The sequence below is a fragment of the Podarcis tiliguerta genome, assembly GCF_965153285.1.
Source record: "Podarcis tiliguerta genome assembly, chromosome: 13".
NCBI classification, from domain to species: domain Eukaryota; kingdom Metazoa; phylum Chordata; class Lepidosauria; order Squamata; family Lacertidae; genus Podarcis; species Podarcis tiliguerta.
Genome location: NC_139546.1, coordinates 13,291,386 through 13,308,279, shown reverse-complemented (window position 1 = coordinate 13,308,279; position 16,894 = coordinate 13,291,386). Strand labels below are relative to the sequence as shown.

The 16,894-nt window shown below is 47.1% G+C and overlaps 1 protein-coding gene across 1 annotated transcript in view; it reads right to left on the bottom strand.

The window, feature by feature from the left end:
- The window catches only part of SCN4A (sodium voltage-gated channel alpha subunit 4), a 104,535-nt gene that overhangs the window by 52,909 nt on the left and 34,732 nt on the right, over nucleotides 1-16,894 (bottom strand). Inside the window, exons 7-11 of the mRNA XM_083409410.1 lie at nucleotides 16,252-16,551; nucleotides 12,542-12,605; nucleotides 11,081-11,222; nucleotides 9,251-9,463; nucleotides 900-1,067 (exon numbers count right to left, since the gene is read on the bottom strand). Of these exons, the coding sequence (XP_083265536.1) occupies nucleotides 900-1,067; nucleotides 9,251-9,463; nucleotides 11,081-11,222; nucleotides 12,542-12,605; nucleotides 16,252-16,551 (887 nt within the window). The remainder of the gene's footprint in view (nucleotides 1-899; nucleotides 1,068-9,250; nucleotides 9,464-11,080; nucleotides 11,223-12,541; nucleotides 12,606-16,251; nucleotides 16,552-16,894) is intronic.

Here is a 16,894-nt window from a genome sequence, read left to right as displayed (position 1 = left end):
TTCTGCAAAGGAAGGCACTACTGTCCCGGCAAGACCAGTGGTGGAGGGAGGGTCTTGAGTGGCGGCACGTCACCTGTGGGGACGTGGGACGTCGCCAATGCAAGCATTGTCCCAAGGGGGTGGCGCACACACGCCCGTCCATCCCAATGCGGTGGTCGAGGGCAGGGGCGGAGGGATTACACAGCTCCCGCTATGCTTGCTTTACACCCGTGTCCCACTTTGCTGCTTTAAAGCGAGCTGCGGAGCCATGGCTCCCCTCCGTCCCTCATCCACGCAGCATTCGCTTCATAACACGCACAGACATTTCCCCTTACTCTTTAGGAAGAAAAAGGTGCGTCTTATGCAGCGAAAAATACGTATATAATGAAGGTGGCAGGTGAACTGTTTGTGGGAGAGCACCCCACAAATGGGGATCCATTGCACAAAAGGCCCGTTCTTGTGTTGTCACCCTCCAGGCCTTTCCAGGGAGCATTAGGAAGGACGGGGAATGCCCTCGTCTCTTTGCCCTTGTACAAGGACCCTTCTATTCCGGCTCCGGCCTGGTGGAACGCTCTGCCTCATGAGACCAGGGCCCTGCAGGATCTGATTTCTTTCCGCAGGGCTGGCAAGACAGAGTTGTTCCGCCTGGCCTTTTGGCTTGGAGCCAATTTGATTCCCTCCCCCTCTTTCTTTTTCCTTTCTCCTCCTGTGATGAGGCTGCATTTTAATATTTTAATGTTTCAATATTTTAATGCTGTATTTTAATCTCGTTTTTAAGTTGCATTCATTTAACTTGTTTTTATTATTGCTTGTTAGCCGCCCTGAGCCCGGCCTTGGCTGGGGAGGGCGGGGTATAAATAAAAATTATTATTATTATTATTATCATTATTATTATTATTCCTCCTGTGCAGGCGACACACCTCGTCTATTGTAGCTGAGCGGTCCAGCACCAAGCGTGGGATGACGCGGCCGTTGCAGTCTTTTGGCCCATCTTGATCACTAGGCGCCTCTTGATCAGACTCCCCCGTCTTCTTTTTCTCCACAATAACGCTCTCTGCAGAGCTGCTGTTTGCTGCTTGCTCTTGAAGCTGTGGAGAAACCAGAGATCTGGGTGAAGAGTATTGCCATATATATATATATATAATGATTTATTGGAGGTACCCAGCACGGACTGGGCTCAGTTATGTTGAACTAAGAGTGGGTGCACTCTTCCCACCTTGGATCAAATCTATGCTTCCAGGTGCCATAAGAAAGCTGCAGAGATAGCGCAGGATAGTGCGCACCCCGGAAATGATCTCCTTCAGCTTCTGCCTTCTGGAAGAAGGTACAGGGTTATAAAGACTAGGACTAGCCGCCTGAGAAACAGTTTCTATCCAAATGCGATTTTGGTTAGGTAGTCTCTATGGGAGTATATTGTATTTAATTATGGGGTATCAGAGTTTTTAGGGGGCTAACCAGGCTGGGTAGCTGGGATAGCAGGCTTGTTGGTTTTTGAATGTCTGATGTAGATTTTTTCAATTTCGTTGTTCTGTATGGGACAATGACAATAAAGATTATTGTATCGTTTCATAGCGAGAGACCCAGTTCAGCTAATTCAGCCAAGACACACAGGATTGATTTCCCTCCCTCCTACCTCATAGAGTTACCTGTGAGAACAAAACTGAGGGGTAGGGAGAACCAGTTCTATCTCAGAAAAAAAGTGGGACACAAATGTAAATAATAAATAAAGATCTATACATATATATTTAGATGGTAATGGTTCTCCAGCTGAGAGCCACATTCCATAACTGGATGCTATTTCATGTCTTTGCCTTGGCCAATTGTAACTGATGCATAATCTTCTTTACTATTAAAGTGTTGTACGTCAGGAATATTATTTCTGTACCTTACGAGCGGGGGACAATAACAGTGACCTACATTAAAGCACTCATTGTAATAATAATAGTAATTTATTATTTATAAATTGGTGGTTTCCCCAGCCACTCTGGGCGGCTCCCAACAGAATATTAAAAACACGGTAAGAAATAAAGCATTAAAAACTACCCTAAACAGGGTTGCCTTCAGACGTCTTCTAAAAGTCAGATAGTTGTTTATCTCCTTGACATCTGATGGGAGGGCATTCCACAGGGCGGGTGCCACCACTGAGAAGGCCCTCTGCCTGGTTCCCTGTTACCTCACTTCTCACAGGGACGGAACAGTCAGAAGGCCCTCGGAGCTGGACCTCAGTGTTTGGGCTGAATGATGGGGGTGGAGATGCTCCTTCAGGTACACTGGGCCATGGCCACTTAGGGCTTTAAAGCTCAGCACCAACACTTTAAATTGTGCTCAGAAATGTACTGGGGGCCAGTGTAGGTCTTTCAGGACCGGTGCTATATGGTCTTGGTGGCCACTTCCAATCACCAGTAAGTAGAATTTGCTTGTTTGTGCAGAAAAAACTTAAAGTATAAATATTCTGGCAGACTATTTCCCCCTATTTTTATTCTGCTTTATGAAGGGGGAACTGAAGGCCTCATCCCTGGCTACTGAATGTTAGAACAAGGAAAACCCACATCGATTTATCAGGAAAGATCTGGAAAAGGATGGGGCGGGTGCTTAGCACCTTGTTTGAGGAGTCTTTCTGTGTGATTCACATAGAGATGAGGGATAAATTCAAATCAGTTTGCATCCAAAGGCAAAACATATCTACATAATTGGCACATTCCAAAACAATACATGAACGGAAGCCATCAATACTAGACATTGTTTGGATTTTGCATTGCAGTTCTCTAGCAAGAAATGCCCATATTGGGTGAAACTGCAGAGAAAGGGGTGCACGTTCAAAGAAAATACAGGTGCGTTCTCATGAGGACTTTTTTTATTTAAAAAATCACAAATTGATGTAGAATTGTGATGAAACGGAAAATAAGAAACCAAAATTGACCATTTGCTTATCCCCAGATCCACATTGTTTGCCCGTCATTGTTTAATTCCCTCGTTTTATTTCACAAGTTACTGTATTTTTTGCTCCATAAGACTCACTTTTTCCCTCCTAAAAAGTAAGGGGAAATGTGTGTGCGTCTTATGGCGTGAATGCAGGCTGTGCAGCTATCCCAGAAGCCAGAACAGCAAGAGGGATTGCTGCTTTCACTGTGCAGCGATCCCTTTTGCTGTTCTGACTTCTGAGATTCAGAATGTTTTTTTTCTTGTTTTCCTCCTCCCAAAACTAGGTGCGTCTTGTGGTCTGGTGCGTCTTATAGAGCGAAAAATACGGTATACCTTTCTATCAAAAAAGGGGCTGGACCCCATAGGTATTGAAATCAGCCCAGAGTCCTGTTAAGACTTGAACTATATATGGCGTTCGTCTCAAGCCAAGTCCCCCTCCTGAGAAGATATTCGCTGTCTGGAAATAGAAAATCCACTTCCGAATGTTTAGATTAGAAGCACAAGGCCACAATACGCGACACCATTCTACACACACACACACATATGGACAACTGCCTGTTTGCACAACCCGAAAATTAGATTTGTATGGGTGGCTCGGGGTCAAGTGGACGGAAGCAGCTGGCAGGGCAGGAGCCTGTTACAAACTCTGAGATGCCTGAGATGCCTTCTCTTGTAGATGCTTTTAAAAAAACAAAAAAAGAGACGAGGACATTCAAGGCCAGAAGAGCAGCTAGCGCAGGACACAGGGATCAAAAAGGAGCAAATGGATGTGATATGACTGGGGTTGAGAGTGAAGTTTGATTCAGTTTGCATTTAAAGGCAAAGCTACAAACTTTGCTCTTTCCAATACAATAAGCAAACTGAAACATCCTTCAAAACTTTTACTCCCCTAAGTGCTCATCCAACTGACTTTTCCGCTGCACTTTCTGGGCAAAAGCCTGTCCCTGATTTTAAGGTTTCATGTTCAAGTATGGGGTGTTGGTTTTTTCGCCTTGAGCTTTCCCTGTGAAAACCTGCTCTTTAAAGCTGAATCGGAGCAAACCTCAGTTTGGGGTTTGATGTTTGCTCTGATTTAGCTTTAAAGAGCAGGTTATCATGGGAGCAGCTCTGAAGAGAAATGGGGGGGGGGTGCTTGGCCACAGAGCTTTAAATTGTAGACTGTGCCTGGAAAAAGTGGAGGAAAGACAAGCGTAGATAAGCCCGGAATCAGAACAAACAGCAATTTTATGCGGATTGCCATTGCTCCGATTCAGCAATAAAGAGCAGGTTTTCACAGGGAAATTGCCTGGGGAGAACACAAACAAAATCACCTCACAGAACTGAATATACTAGTTTAATCTGCATATATTCATGACGATAACATGCAAAATGTGCCTATTAGGCAATATTGCAAGCAAAAATGTTCTATTAGGAGAATTCACATTAAAATGCGAATGAATTTTCCTGAGGGCTTTTTTTCAAAAATAATAATCACAAACTGATATGAAAATGTAGAGAACTGAACTTTGGAGAAATGGAAATTGGAAAAATGAGAAACAGAAACCAAAATATTTGTTCGCCGAATGGTCATCATATGAGATGTAATAGAGGAATAAGCATTTGTTGACATATGTGGCATTATGCAGTATCTAAAAGGAAGGGGTATAAAAAACAACGTGGAAGGAAAGGTAGGAAATCAAATCATAAGAGAAAAATACAACAAATTTGAAACTAATTGGTGAAAGTTATGAAAATATAATAAAAAAAATTAATGCAAAAAAAAAAAAAGCATGCACCATCTTTTTGATGAGCTGCCACAAGAGAATCCATGCTGGCCCTGAGTAGAAACAGGAACACTGTAATTTCACCATGGGCTGACGCGGCTGGCATTCATCAAGGGCTGAAGGAGAACCTCACATATGAGAAGCGCATAGTAGGCAGGTCAGGCTGAAGGCAAATTACAGTCATACCTTGGTTCTCAAACGCCTTGGTACTCAGACGTTTTGGCTCCCGAATGCCCCAAACCTAGAAGTGAGTGTTCCAGTTTGCGAACATTTTTTCAGAATCCGAACAACGCGGTTTCTGATTGAGTGCAGGAATCTCCTGCAGCCAATTGGAAGCCGCGTCTTGTTTTCGAACCGTTTCGGGAGTCAAACGGACTCACGGAACAGATTAAGTTCGAGAACCAAGGTACCACTGTATACTTTGTTCTGAGTGTTGAGGGTGTTCTGAAAGAGAGACGACTTCCTGTGTTGCATGGGCTCATTCCATTTTAACCTTAAATATGTTTTACACTGGTACCTCAGGTTACATACACTTCAGGTTACAGACTCCGCTAACCCAGAAATATTACCTCAGGTTAAGAACTTTGCTTCAGGATGAGAACAGAAATTGTGCTCCAGCGGCGCGGCAGCAGCAGGAGGCCCCATTAGCTAAAGTGGTGCTTCAGAACAGTTTCAGGTTAAGAATGGACCTTCGGAACAAATTAAGTACTTAACCCGAGGTACCACTGTAAAGGGAAGCAGGTGGCACTGTGGGTTAAACCACAGAGCCTAGGGCTTGCTGATCAGAAGGTCGGTGGTTCGAATCCCCGCGACAGGGTGAGCTCCCATTGCTCGGTCCCTGCTCCTGCCAACCTAGCAGTTTGAAAGCAAGTAGATAAATAGGTACCGCTCCGGCGGGAAGGTAAACGGTGTTTCCGTGCGCTGCTCTGTTTCGCCAGAAGCGGCTTAGTCATGCTGGCCACATGACCCGGAAGCTGTACGCCTTGGCCAATAAAGCAAGATAAGCGCCACAACCCCAGAGTCGGCCACGACTGGACCTAACAGTCAGGGGTCCCTTTACCTTTACCACTGTATAAGATTTTGTTTCAAAGTCCTGTAGAACGCATTAGCCTAAGATGAGTGCAAAAGCCTTGCAGCACAGGGGCGCCGACGTGCCCCCCACATTGAGCGGTCGCGGTCACATGACAGGTCACATGACACTGCCTGGGAAGCACAGAGGGCGATCTTCACGCTTGCTCGCCCCAGCCGCCCTCCAACTCCTAGGCTCCTGGACAGAGGCTGGGAATAAGAAAGGCAAAGATCGCCCTCGCTCGTCCCAGCCACTGCCCGGCTCCTGGGCTTCCGGGCTGGTGGGTGGAGGCTGGGGCATGTGGAAGACACACGGCAGCAGAGGAAGGCGACCCCCTCAATATGGGGGGGAGGCTGGAGCCCCTTGCGCTCTTTATACCTGGCACCCCTGCTGCTGCACTACACTTGTGCATCTTAAGATATGCCTCTGCCACTGGAGTTCTGCAACGCCGCAAAGGCACCAACAGAAGTCCATCAGCTGCGCTCTGCAACTCCACAGGCAGGGGAACCGAAACAGGGCAGAGACAGGTGCCAAACTGGGAGAAGTCGCTATATGCCATATAGTATACCCCCATCAGACCCCAATCGCACACATTGTTGTTTAGTCGTTTAGTCGTGTCCGACTCTTCATTACCCCCTGGACCAGAGCACGCCAGGCACTCCTGTCTTCCACTGCCTCCCGCAGTTTGGTCAAACTCATGCTGGTAGCTTCGAAGACACTATCCAACCATCTCATCCTCTGTCGTCCCCTTCTCCTTGTGCCCTCCATCTTTCCTAGCATCAGGGTCTTTTCCAGGGAGTCTTCTCTTCTCATGAGGTGGCCAAAGTACTGGAGCCTCAGCTTCAGGATCTGTCCTTCCAGTGAGCACTCAGGGCTGATTTCCTTAAGAATGGAGAGGTTTGATCTTCTTGCAGTCCATGGGACTCTCAAGAGTCTCCTCCAGCACCATAATTCAAAAGCATCAATTCTTTGGCGATCAGCCTTCTTTATGGTCCAGCTCTCACTTCCATACATCACTACTGGGAAAACCATAGCTTTAACTATAAGGACCTTTTTAACTATATGGACTTTCCAATCGCACCCCCCCCCCCAAAGTTGACATGAAGTTATGCCCAATTCAGAGGGATTCAATGGAGTGCAGAAAAGTCACTGCTTCCCCATCTTCTGCTGCTGTGCCCACTCTGCCACCATGAAGCATACAATACAAATGCACTCTGATCAAACCACACCACTGGCAGTGTAAAAAAATCCCTGGCATTATGTGCTTTTTCAGGGTGCAGTTTTCTCCCCTCGGCTTTTCCACTCCAAGTGTTTCATTTGCTCGGGACTGACGGGAAGAAGGAGACTTTCTATATCTGTTTGGTTTTAAGCAGCTCCAGGAAGCGAGCGGCAAGTCTTGCTGACGGCAAGATATATTTATGCTGTCAGTAAACAAGGAGGCTAGGGGGCTGCGTCACAGCTCAGGAATGGACTGGCAAACTGCTGGCTCATAGCATCCTGCTGCAGGCTCCCCGGCAGTGGCAGTCGAACTTCTGTTACTCCACCCTGCGCTGACGGCTTGGAAGGATGTGCAACTAAAATGGTAAAAGGACAAGCAAGCAAACCAAGCACTCTGCAAACAGAATCGTCTCCCGGTGCTTCGTTTTCTTTTAACCAAGCAAGTCACACACAAAAATAAACCGACAAAAGAAACAAAATCCATTCAGACATGATACTCTCTACTGACATTGCCTGCTTAATACTAGCTGGCAAAAGCCAGCTGGAAAAAGAAGATATTCTAGCATGTTCAACATTATGTTCGGGGTTGCTTTTTTGGGAGGGGAGCAAATAAAACAACTCCCAATTCAATTCCTAGCAGCATGCAGGCAGAGGGATTTTAGCCAACTTGCACAAGTTCCCTGAAATTATCCCCCCCAAGGACCTTTTTCACTTGGCCTTTGACACCTAAGATGTACCGTATTTTTCGCTCTATAAGATGCACCAGACCGTAAGACACACCTAGTTTTTGGAGGAGGAAAACAAGAAAGGAAAAATTCTGAATCTCAGAAGCCAGAACTGCAAGAGGGATCGCTGTGCAGTGAAAGCAGCAATCCCTCTTGCTGTTCTGGCTTCTGGGATAGCTGCGCAGCCTGCATTCGCTCCATAAGACGCACACACTTTCCCCCTTACTTTTTGGGAGGGAAAAAGTGAGTCTTATAGAGCAAAAAATATTTCCAGGAACTGCCCGCCCCCCGCACCCGGTCAGGCAATGTTGTTGTACAGGCCAGTGCAACCTCGCTTGGCCGTTTGGCCTCCTCTGCCCCCTCAAAATAGGGGGGGGGGGTGCTGAGCCCCCTGATAAGGAATATGGAGGGGGCTGACGACAAACAGAATAAAACACAGACCAAGTTGAAGTGCAGATGAGCCCGTTCTGTTGTACAAAAAGAAATCAACCCTATCAAAGGTTGCCCTGTGTTGTAAAAAATTAGGGTGCGCTCTACGACAGAAACAACAACCAGAACAATCCTGAGGCCATTTTGACTCTCCCAAAATGACCTCAAATAGTCTTCTGCAGTAGGAGGAAGGGAGGAAATGGGAATCCTAGAAGAAAGAAAACCACGTGAGGCTTGGACAAAGGGGTCAGCCTCTTTCCTTTGGCCTTAGCCCCACCTCCCATCCGCCGTCCATTGTCCTCCCTGGCCGAGGGCGGGTCAAAGGCCAGCCCAAGCAGGTGGGAGGCACCCCCCCCCCGCTTGGTGCCACAAACCCCGCCCACCTGTGGGGAAGGGAGGGTGGAAATTCCCATTGTCTTTTCACTTGCAAATCTACTTCATAAAAGCACTTGGATACTTTTTAGGTGTTCCTTGGCTAAGGGGTGGGCAATTTCAATAGTCTTTAAAGGGTCTTGCACACTTTTGTTCTGGGTCTCTCTTACCTCCTTGCAAGGAAGGGGAGGGAATTCTTATACCAACAGAAAAATAAAGTTCTGCCTTGCTTTCTCTGGATCCTGCTTCCATCCATCCATCTCTGACCAGTGATGGACTTAGTCCAGAGGTCCGCAAACTTTTTCAGCGGGGGCGGTCCACTGTCCCTCAGACCTTGGGGGAGGGGCAGAACTATATATTTTTTTGGAGGGGGGGAATGAACGAATTCCTATGCCCCACAAATAACCCAGAGATGCGTTTTAAATAAAAGCATATAATCTACTCAAGTAAAAACACCAGGCAGGCCCCACAAATAACCCAGAGATGCATTTTAAATAAAAGGACACATTCTACTCATGTTAAAAACATGCTGATTCCAGGACTGTCTGCAGGCCGGATTTAGGTGATTGGGCCGGATCCGGCCCCCAGGCCTTAGGTTGCCTACCCATGACTTAGTCCCTTGGGGAGTTGGGCAGCAAAAGCCAAACCCCAATCTTATTTCTACATCGCCTGAATCACCTGAGAAAGGGAAAATGCAGAACAGTCTTGGCGCACTCAGAGCTTTCGGAACTGAGCGAGGCAGAGTAAAGGAATACCATCAAAAAATCACCAACCAGCCTTTGTTGCTCCTCCTGGTGCTTTTTCAGCTGCTCCACCATCTGCTGGAACTCTGCCTCTTTCTCCTGCTCCTCCAGCAGAGTTGCATCGTTCTGCTCGGCATAAGCCATCGCTACCACAGCCAGGATCAGGTTGATGAGGTAGAAGGATCCCAAGAATATGATCAGGACGAAAAAGATCATGTACGTTTTCCCAGCCGCTCGCAAGGTCTATGGGGAAGAAGAAGAGCGTCCTGTCACCATTTCTACTGAAGGACCCCTCATCTCTACCTTCAGATACAGGCTTTTGCTTTCTGTGCATGCTCAAGGGCACCTCTGAGAGTCGCTACATCACATGTTTCCTTAGCGTTTTAAAATATAATTCCGGGATTAGAGACTAAACTGGACGAGGCTGTCACTGGATCTCTTGCCTGCTTACATTTCTGTAAAAAGCAGCCCAAGATTCAGGTCAGGGCCATGGTGTTGGTGGTGTGATGGATTTAACCAGTAACAACAACAACAACAACTGTATTTTAATATTTTGTTGGAGGCTGCCCAGAGTGGCTGGGGAAGCCCAGCCAGATGGGCAGGGTATTTTTTTATACCCTGCCCATCTGGCCGGGTTTCCCCAGCCACTCTGGGCGGTTCCCAACAGAATATTAAAAAGACGATAAAACATCAAACATCAAAAACTTCCCTAAACAGGGCTGCCTTCAGATGTCTTCTAAAAGTCAGATAGTTGTTTATTTCCTTGACATCTGATGGGAGGACATTCCACAGGGCAGGTGCCACAACCAAGAAAGCCCTCTGCCTGGTTCCCTGTAACCTCACTTCTTGCAATGAGGGAACTGCCAGAAGGCCCTCAGAGCTAGACCTCAATGTCTGGGCTGAACGATGGGGGTGGAGACGCTCCTTTTACTGATTTCCTCTTTAGAGGTAATATATTACTCCACTTGTTTTGAAATGTGGCAAGCGAGTCCTGCTGCGATTGGAGACGTTGCCGTTCATTCTGATAATTCAGCCCCGGACGTTTAACTCAAAGTCTTGCCCTGACACCACCACTGGGTTTAACCATTTCCCCACATGCCGTTTGCCAGGTGGAAAATTGTTGGCCCGTGGTACATTCTTCCAAACACTCTCTACCTCCAGGAACTTTTCCCACAATCAATCTGTCATCCAAGGAAACCCTGTGGAGGATTATAGTGAAGGGGAATGTTTTATTAGAGTGCACACACAGTTTGTGTAAAATGCAGGTCAAGCCTATTGGGTTTCACCCTTCAGTTAAGGATGTGCCCCCAGAATGCACTCAACACTCTCCAGCAAACCCAAATTGCAAAGACAAGACTGCCATGGTGGGCAAGGTGTTTATTTCAGGAATGTTTATCAGCTGTTAGTGATCTTCTTTCTGCCCTTGTTCACATACCAAAGTAAACCACAGCCATGATTTCTGGCTTAGCATCACACCCAGACCAGGGATCTAGCGAACTGTAACCAGCAAACCAAGAACAAACCTTGGCTACAGATGATGGTTCGTTGGGACCATAACAAGCCGTGATCCCTGGTTTGGATATGATGCTAAATGGGGAAACATGGTTTGTTTCCTCCCAGTTCATGCTAGCAGCAAAGCAGACAAAATTTGCCCGTGCCTGGTAAACCATGGCTTAGCATTACATCCAATACTTACATGTGAACACCAAGGAACCCCAATGAGCTTCCATGGAACAACAAAGCTCTCCGGAATATAGAATCATAGAACTTGGAAGAGGTTGGACCTGAGGGTCCAATCTCAATTAGACCATACATGCGGCCCCAAAGTCCCCATTTTCTTAGAACATAAGTTTGGCCTACCAGTTGAAAGAGGTTCTCCCAGTAGTCTTGAGTCATGAGGCGGAACAGGGAGAGGAAGGCCCAGCTGAAGGTATCATAGCTTGTGTAGCCGTAGTTTGGGTTCCGGCCAGCTTTCATGCAGAGATACCCTTCTGGGCATTGCCTACAAGAGGGAGGGAAGGATGTCAGCAATGACATCATGCAAGGAGAGGTCATAAGAGCAGCATCAAGTTCCTACTAAATCCACGCAGAACCCAGGCATGAAATAACCACATTCCCCCCCCCCCCGCCTCAATATAGAGTTGCCAGCTTTAAGAATTGCATCGCAGCCCGTCATCCAACACTTTCCCCCAGCAGAGAATTACAGTAACCAGCTACCAGGTTCTTCTCTTGTCAGGTCTATTGACTCTTGGAATTAGAACAGGGCTAGACATAGAACAGAAGACCTAAAAGGTAAAGGTAAAGGACCCCTGGGCGGTTAAGTCCAGTCAAAGGTGACTATGGGGTTGTGGCACTCATCTCGCTTTCAGGCCAAGGGACCCAGACAGCTTTCTGGGTCGTGAGGCCAGCATGACTAAACCACTTCTGGCGCAACAGTGACGGAAGCCAGAGCGCACGAAAATGCCGTTTACCTTCCCGCCGGAGCAGTACCTATTTATCTACTTGCACTGGCGTGCTTTTGAACTGTTAGATTGGCAGGAGCTGGGACAGAGTGACGGGAGCTCACCCCATTGCGGGGATTTGAACCACCAACCTTCTGATCCGCAAGCCCAAGAGGCTCAGTGGTTTAGGGGGAGGCAGGACCTTTAGTCTCAGCAACTGGTTTCATGCCATAAGACCTACAGGGAATGAGCTGCTGCGTTCATTAGGCCTGACACTCTGCCAGATCTTGTTTTTGGCTCATCCAGAGTTAACTGCAACTTTGAACTGTGTTGATTTATTGACCGGCTTGCTCCGTGACAGCTAGCCGATGTGGTACCCTCTAGATGTTGGCAGGATTCTAAATCAGTCCCAAACAGCGTGTCCAATTGTCTCAAGGAGATCAAAAACATCTTGAGGGCGCCATGTTTGAGGGACTCCACCCCCCACCTCACCATTCTTTAAATCAGCACAGTTTTCACATTGATTTAAAATGGTCGAGTCACTAGAAGACAGATCTCCTCCCCACTCCCACTCTAAAGAGCAGGGGTCAGCAAGCTTTTTCAGCCGTGGGCCAGTCCACTGTCTCTCAGACCTTGTGGTGGGCTGAACTATATTTTTTTTTGGGGGGGAGGGGAATGAACGAATTACTATGCCCCACAAATAACCCAGAGGTGCATTTTAAATAAAAGCACACATTCTACTCATGTAAAAACACTATGCAGATTCCTGGGCCGTCCACGGGCTGGATTGAGAAGGCAATTGGGCTGCATCCAGCCCCTGGGCCTTAGGTTGTTTACCCCTGTCAAAGAGGGATCCGCGGTCGGGACACATCTCACTCACCCTGCGTCAGAGCTGTTCCCACAGAGCAGGGCATCAAGGGCACCCTCGAGGAAATAAAAATTTTCTTCACGAGAAAGAAAAAGGCAGGTGTGAGAATAAACTTCAGACTATAACACAATTGCAGGTTTAAAGCAACGAGTAGAAGAGTCAAACTAGATATGACACAGGAAAGCCGCAATCAGGATCTCAACCAGAGAAGCTTAAAGTTAAAAGCCATCTCTAACTTTATGGCAATGAATGTCACAAGTCAGCGCTGTGTAAGGTGAAGCATCTCCTTTTGTATGTTATGCACTGAAGTTTCATTGGAAGACCAGTGAGTCCTGGATGAATGAATCGATTCTGGTCACAGACCAGAAATATGGGCATATGAAGCGATAGAGAACATGTAAATATACACAGATTGAAATTAAAATCTATAAACTAAAGGTAAAGGTAAAGGTACCCCTGCCCGTACGGGCCAGTCTTGACAGACTCTAGGGTTGTGCGCCCATCTCACTCAAAGAGGCCAAGGGCCAGCGCTGTCCAAAGACACTTCCGGGTCACGTGGCCAGCGTGACATCGCTGCTCTGGCGAGCCAGAGCCGCACACGGAACGCCGTTTACCTTCCCGCTAGTAAGCGGTCCCTATTTATCTACTTGCACCCGGAGGTGCTTTCGAACTGCTAGGTTGGCAGGCTCTGGGACCGAACAGCGGGAGCGCACCCCGCCGCGGGGATTCGAACCGCCGACCTTTCGATCGGCAAGCCCTAGGCACTGAGGCTTTAACCCACAGCGCCACCCGCGTCCCTATATATCTATAAACTAGATATATAATCTATATATATATATATCTATAAACTATATATATATATATATATATATATATATACACCAGATATATAAATCTATAAACTAGAGCACGGTAAATAATACAGATATAAAACAATATAAAACAATTAAAATATGTAGGTTAAGACCTACAGAAAGCCCCCCCCCCCATCAGCTTTGATAACACTAAGACCTATGAGTTTTAACCTGTGAGTCTTAGTGCTATTAAAGTGGGGGGGGGGGGAATCTCTCAGTCCAATCCTGGAGCGACTTCCCTTGAACTAGCAGAAATAGAATCTGCAGTTTTCTAGCTAGTCTTAACTGAGGGTTGCTGCCATTATATGCATGTAATGTATTTTAAAAGATACTGTTAACGTGGCTTTTTTAAAAGTGTTATCAAGTGGTGAGAAACGCATTCATGTGTGACCCACTCCTGAGAACTAGGCTTTGCACACAGACGGTTCCGAGTTCGAGTTCTGGCGTCTGCGGTTAACAGGCTCTCAGGTAACAGGTAAAGGAAAGATTTATTCCTGCCTGAGAGAAGATCAGACAACACAGAGTTACATGGATAAATGGCTGGACTTGGTATAAGGGCTGACCCAGAATTTCTTTCTGTACTACGTATCTAAGCCACAGGCCCTGGCTTCAAAGCTTTATGTCCAAGCGGGCTTTTTAAAAATCCTGGTGGTTTCCTCAAGAACATTTTACCTTTGAATCGGAGCAAACAGCAATTGAGTTTTCTGTGGATTGCTGTTTCCTTCAATTAAGCAGTAAAATGTATGTTTTCCTGGGGAAATCACTAGGACTGAAAAACAACAACAACAAACACTCTGATACATAGCTTTAAAGTACTGACCTTTGCCTGGAAAGTGTGAAAGCATGTCTGGATGAGCCCCAATATAACTTATTTTATTATTATTATTATTATTTTATTTATTAATTTTGCATACCACCCTATGCCCATAGATCTCGGGGCAGTTCACAACATAAAATCACAATATAAAAAACACAAGATATGTAATAGATTCTAGCATGCAGGGGGGGAGACACCTAAATGATATAATTTAGGATCCGAATAATTGGTATTAGTAATTGTATTATAATTTGGCATAGTTATAATGAGGCTATTATTGGACTATAATTGAAAACTAATAAAATTATTATCAGCAAAATATGTAATAAAAATAAAAAGACAAACCTCGAATCCCCCCTTCATGCGCAAGGAACTATTCAGGAAAGGCCTTTGTGATACAAGCTTGTAAGAGGCAACGAAAGGCTTTGACTATGGAGTGATCAATATATTTAAGTACAATATGATACAAATACCTTTACTGGCATTACATGTTAAGACATTTCAAATCACCGGGTTAAGTTTAAAAGGGACAGGAGTAAGGCTGTCGAGGGTCACAAGGCTTCACCCTGTCTATTCCCTAGAGCAGGAGTCAGCAAGGTTTACCTCACCTGGGCTGCTTCACTCCCGCGGAGATCGCTCCGCAGGCCACATCACGTCTGTGTAGACGTGATTTTTGGCGTCTGCACCTGCGCAGACGCGATTTTTGGCGCCTGTGCATGTGCAGACGTGATTTCTGGCGCCGCGGAAGCGAGGCCCCGCTCCGCGCTGTGCCGGTTTAGCGCAGCGCACAGGGACTCACTGAGCAGGCAGCTTGGTTCGGGGGCGGCTCGGGGGCCGTTTAAACGACCCCCGTGGGGGTCATTAGGAACCTCAAGTGGCTTTCTCTCGGAGCCATGGCTCACAGGTCCAACACCTTGCTCAGCATCTGTTTGCAGAGTCTGCTGTACAAGGTAAAGGTAAAGACCATTAAGTCCAGTCGTGGCTGACTCTGGGGTTGCGGCACTCATCTCGCTTTATTGGCCGAGGGAGCCGGTGTACAGCTTCCGGGTCATGTGGCCAGCAGGACTAAGCCGCTTCTGGCGAACCAGAGCAGTCATGGAAATGCCATTTACCTTCCCGCCGGAGTGGTACCTATTTATCTACTTGAACTTTGATGTGCTTTTGAACTGCTAGGTTGGCAGGAGCAGGGAACAAGCAACGGGAGCTCACCCGTTGCGGGGATTCGAACCACCAACCTTCTGATCGGCAAGTCCTAGGCTCTGTGGTTTAACCCACAGCGCCACCCGCGTCCCTCTGCTGTGCAAAGGGCAGTCCAAAAGAATATGGACCAGCAAATCTGGTAGTCCCTGACTGCAGGCACACAGGCAGGCTTGATAAGGAATTTGCGAGTGGTCACTGCAGAGGGGAAAGCATTTAGTCTTGCGAGCATAAAACCGCTAGCACTTAATTGCCCATTTAGCTCATATACAAATGTATTTATGTATATGAGCTAAATATGCAATTACCGTATTTTTCGCTCCATAAGACGCACTTTTTTCCTTCTAAAAAGTAAGGGGAAATGTCTGTGCGTCTTATGGAGCGAATGTGTGGTGATCGCTGGCTCCCTTTCCAGGCCCGCCCCCTTGCCCAGGCCTCCATTGTTGAATGTTTCCCCAGCGACATGTGACTGGCTGATTCAATTATCTGTCTGGAAACTGTAGAAAAGGCTCCCTTTCCTTTCCTAAAGAAGCTGAAGAACTGTGAGTTGAACCCCATAAAAACAGGATTTTTTTCCTTTGCAAAGTAAGCTAAACAACTTTGAGCTGATCCTAAAAAAGGGGGGGCTTTTCCCCTTTGCAAAAGAAGCTGCACAACTGTGAGCTGATCCTCAAAAAAGGGGGGTCCCCCCCTTTCCTCCTCTAAAAACTAGGTGCATCTTATAGTCAGGTGCGTCTTATGGAGCGAAAAATACTGTAAGTGCTAGCAGTTCAGGTTTGAGATCCCCATCTGGCACCGCTCCGGGCCAAGTCAAAAGCGATAGCATCAGCAGCTCTTGAAAAAGCAGCCCTTACCTTCGTTGTGGATGTACTCATCCCAGTCAAAGGTCTCGTTGCTATACAGGGTGCCGTTGTCATACAAGGTGCCGTTGTCATACAGGGTGCCGTTGTCGTACAGAGTGGCGTTGCCCATGAAACCGCCATCCAGTGTGTCGTTGGTGAACGGCGGCCACCGCACACACTTTTGCCGCAGGTTCCCCATGAAAAGCTGCAGGCCGATGAGGGCGAAGACGGCCAAGCAGAACACTGTGAGGATCATGACATCGGAGAGCTTCTTGACGGACTGGATCAAGGCACCCACAATAGTTTTCAGCCCTAGTTGCATGGGGGGAGAGAAACAGCATTACTTACAGGCAACAAACTGAGCTTAAAAGGTAAAGGGACCCCTGACCATTAGGTCCAGTCGCGACCAACTCGCTTTATTGGCCGAGGGAGCCGGCGTACAGCTTCCGGGTCACGTGGCCAGCATGACTGAGCCGCTTCTGGAGAACCAGAGCAGCACACGGAAACACCGTTTACCTTCCCACCGGAGTGGTACCTATTCATATACTTGCACTTTGACGTGCTTTTGAACTGCTAGGTTGGCAGGAGCAGGGACCAAGCAACGGGAGCTCACCCCATTGCGGGGATTCGAACCGCCGACCTTCTGATCGGCAGG